General features: G+C 34.5%; 1 protein-coding gene across 1 annotated transcript; it reads left to right on the forward strand.

The window, feature by feature from the left end:
• The first annotated feature begins 867 nt into the window (after positions 1–867).
• LOC149159052 (WUSCHEL-related homeobox 11-like) lies at positions 868–1873 on the forward strand. The gene is made up of 3 exons (XM_089434176.1): positions 868–1324; positions 1459–1644; positions 1800–1873. Exons 1-3 carry the CDS (start codon positions 868–870, stop codon positions 1871–1873), a joined length of 717 nt encoding a protein of 238 aa, XP_089290302.1.
• The last annotated feature ends 570 nt before the right edge of the window (positions 1874–2443 follow it).

The following is a 2443-nucleotide window of genomic DNA, read 5'->3' on the forward strand; positions in this document are numbered from 1 at the left end:
GGGAAGAGGCCAAATAAGATGGCCAACAGAAGATCGGCTGCAAACTTTAGCATATAAGTGATAATACCACTAAAAAACCCCGCGATTTAATGCTATCTCCCCGCCGAACGGTTACTATAGTCCCTGCCGGATGCCAGATGGCAGGGACTAATAATGATAATAATATATAAAACGCGCAGTTATTTTTTGCCCGTGTAAACAATGACACGGGTTTTTGTTTAAAAAACAATGTCTCTAATATAATTTTAGATTTTGGCATATATATATATAAACTTGCAGTTGTTTTTTCGAGTAAACAAAATCTGTTTTAATTAAATTTTAATGTAGTTTACAATTGAAATAGAAAGGTTCATACCAGATTAGTGGCTTTTTCGGAAATAAAAAGCTGTTTTTGTCCAGCCTTTTTCTAGAGTATTGGAGCATCTTATTTGACTAAATTCTTTGAAGATATTTATATATGTTTTTTTTTTCAGATTTTTAAATATATTTTTTATTATTAATTAGGTTGATTTTATATTCTTTAGATATTTAAAATAATACCTATTTATTTATATCAACTCTATTTAATTAATACTTCAAAAACAATAACTGTGAGTATATTTAAATCTAATAATGTAATGTACTTTGTTCACTTATATATATGTAAGTATTTACATATATATCCTTGCATGTAGTTAAATGATGCACATATGTGATATCTGCATGTGAGTGTGATAATTATTTTGACAGTAATTTTAACATATATATTCTCCATGCCATGGAGCAGGTACATCATTACGTAGTTCTGGGCAGGAGGGGGAAAGTGCTAAGCCCAAAGAAAAATTAAGATGGATTCCAAAACCAGAACAGATTCGCATCCTGGAGGCTATGTTCAACTCCGGTATTGTCAACCCGCCAAGGGAACAAATAAAAACCATCAGAGCTTGGCTAGAGCAGTTTGGAGAAGTTGAGGATACCAACGTATTTTACTGGTTTCAGAACAGAAAATCCAAAATAAAACGACGACAACGGCAACTGCAAGCTGCAGAAAGATACAATTCTAGCACTGAGACCGGGACGCCATCTAGTTTATCTATGTCAACACCATCAACATCTGATCAGTCTAAACCTATGACAGACATTTCGAATAGTCCTCCGGCAAATGCCATACACAATAACGTTGAAGGTCAATACTACTCGTCTGCTGTGCTGAATTCTTCATTTGCCGGACAGCAATATAATGGGCAGGTAGTGTACGATGAAACAAGTAATTATAATGACCTTGTTAACGTGCAAGCAATAGGAGAGGAAGTAGCACAAGGCGCCCAAGGAATTTTGAATCAAGGTAGATATTGCTCTAAAAGTACATATATTCCAATATTATTAGCAGGTAGTAATTGAAGATAAAGCTGCCGCCCGCATTACCGTTTTATATAAATATTTGCTTTGGCCATTTCTAATATTAAATTTGGTCTGCAGGAAAAGAAAACGTACAGGATTCAATCGTTAATTCCAACCCATATGTAATAACTGTTTTCATCGATGATCGTCCGGTTGTTGTCCCTATGGGGCCGATAAACTTCAGCGCTCTCTTCGGGGACAATCTTCTGTTTGATTCCTCTGGCAGGTCGGTGCTCGTAAATGAATGGGGAGTCATCCAGGAAGGTCTGGAGCACGGAGCTAAGTATTTTCTGGTATGCCATATATATTATTGCTACTTATAAACAGGTTGAGCTCTGGTAATTTTCAGAACATTAAATGTAGAAACATTGTCGATTCTAAGCTGCATCGTGCGTGTACATTTCTTTTTATTTTTGCAGATATGAAGGCTTTGGTTTCAAGGGACTTGTTAAAGGTTGCTCGGACTAAGCCATCTTTACGTCTTGAGATTTGATATACTGCACGCCCAACATATTTCGTAGCTTCATATAAAGCATATAATTTTAACGTGCGATAGGCTTTTGGGTTCATGGGTAAAAACCTAATGATTTAGATACTACCGTCAAATTCGACCGGTCTTTCTTATCTCTTTGTACGCAACGGTATTGCGCGGATTGATTTATGCATTATGATTCTAATTAGTAATTGTTAGCGAAAGTGCAAAAAAGTAAATTGATCACAAGATTAAAGTTTTAAATTTATAATTGTTAAGTAAGAATATGATGACCATATAACAGAAAGTTTAGAAATTTTAGCTATGCTACGATGTGGTGATGTTTCAGAAAGCACGTGATATAGACCATAAATGACTAGATATGTTATGGTAAACAAATTATATGATGAGTTTTTCAATTTCATGTGGTATAATTTACGAAAAAATTTCCATAGAATATTTTGTTTCATTTGCATTATACTTATTATATATTTGTGTGTGAGACTTGTTGATTTAGAGATTGTCTCGTGGGTGATGAAGCATTGTGTTATATGCCTCTAGTTATCTAAATTTTTGGTGTAACATGTTATG

Source organism: Pinus tabuliformis, chromosome 5_2, assembly GCF_031772625.1.
Source record: "Pinus tabuliformis cultivar Carrire ecotype Pingquan chromosome 5_2, CPIR1, whole genome shotgun sequence".
NCBI lineage: Eukaryota > Viridiplantae > Streptophyta > Pinopsida > Pinales > Pinaceae > Pinus > Pinus tabuliformis.

Coding starts and splice junctions, on each gene's coding strand:
- LOC149159052 (XM_089434176.1), top strand. CDS start 868: ATGTTCAACTCCGGTATTGTCAACCCGCCAAGGGAACAAATAAAAACC. Junction 1,325..1,458: donor CCAAGGAATTTTGAATCAAG/GTAGATATTGCT, acceptor TTTGGTCTGCAG/GAAAAGAAAACGTACAGGAT. Junction 1,645..1,799: donor ATGGGGAGTCATCCAGGAAG/GTCTGGAGCACG, acceptor TTATTTTTGCAG/ATATGAAGGCTTTGGTTTCA.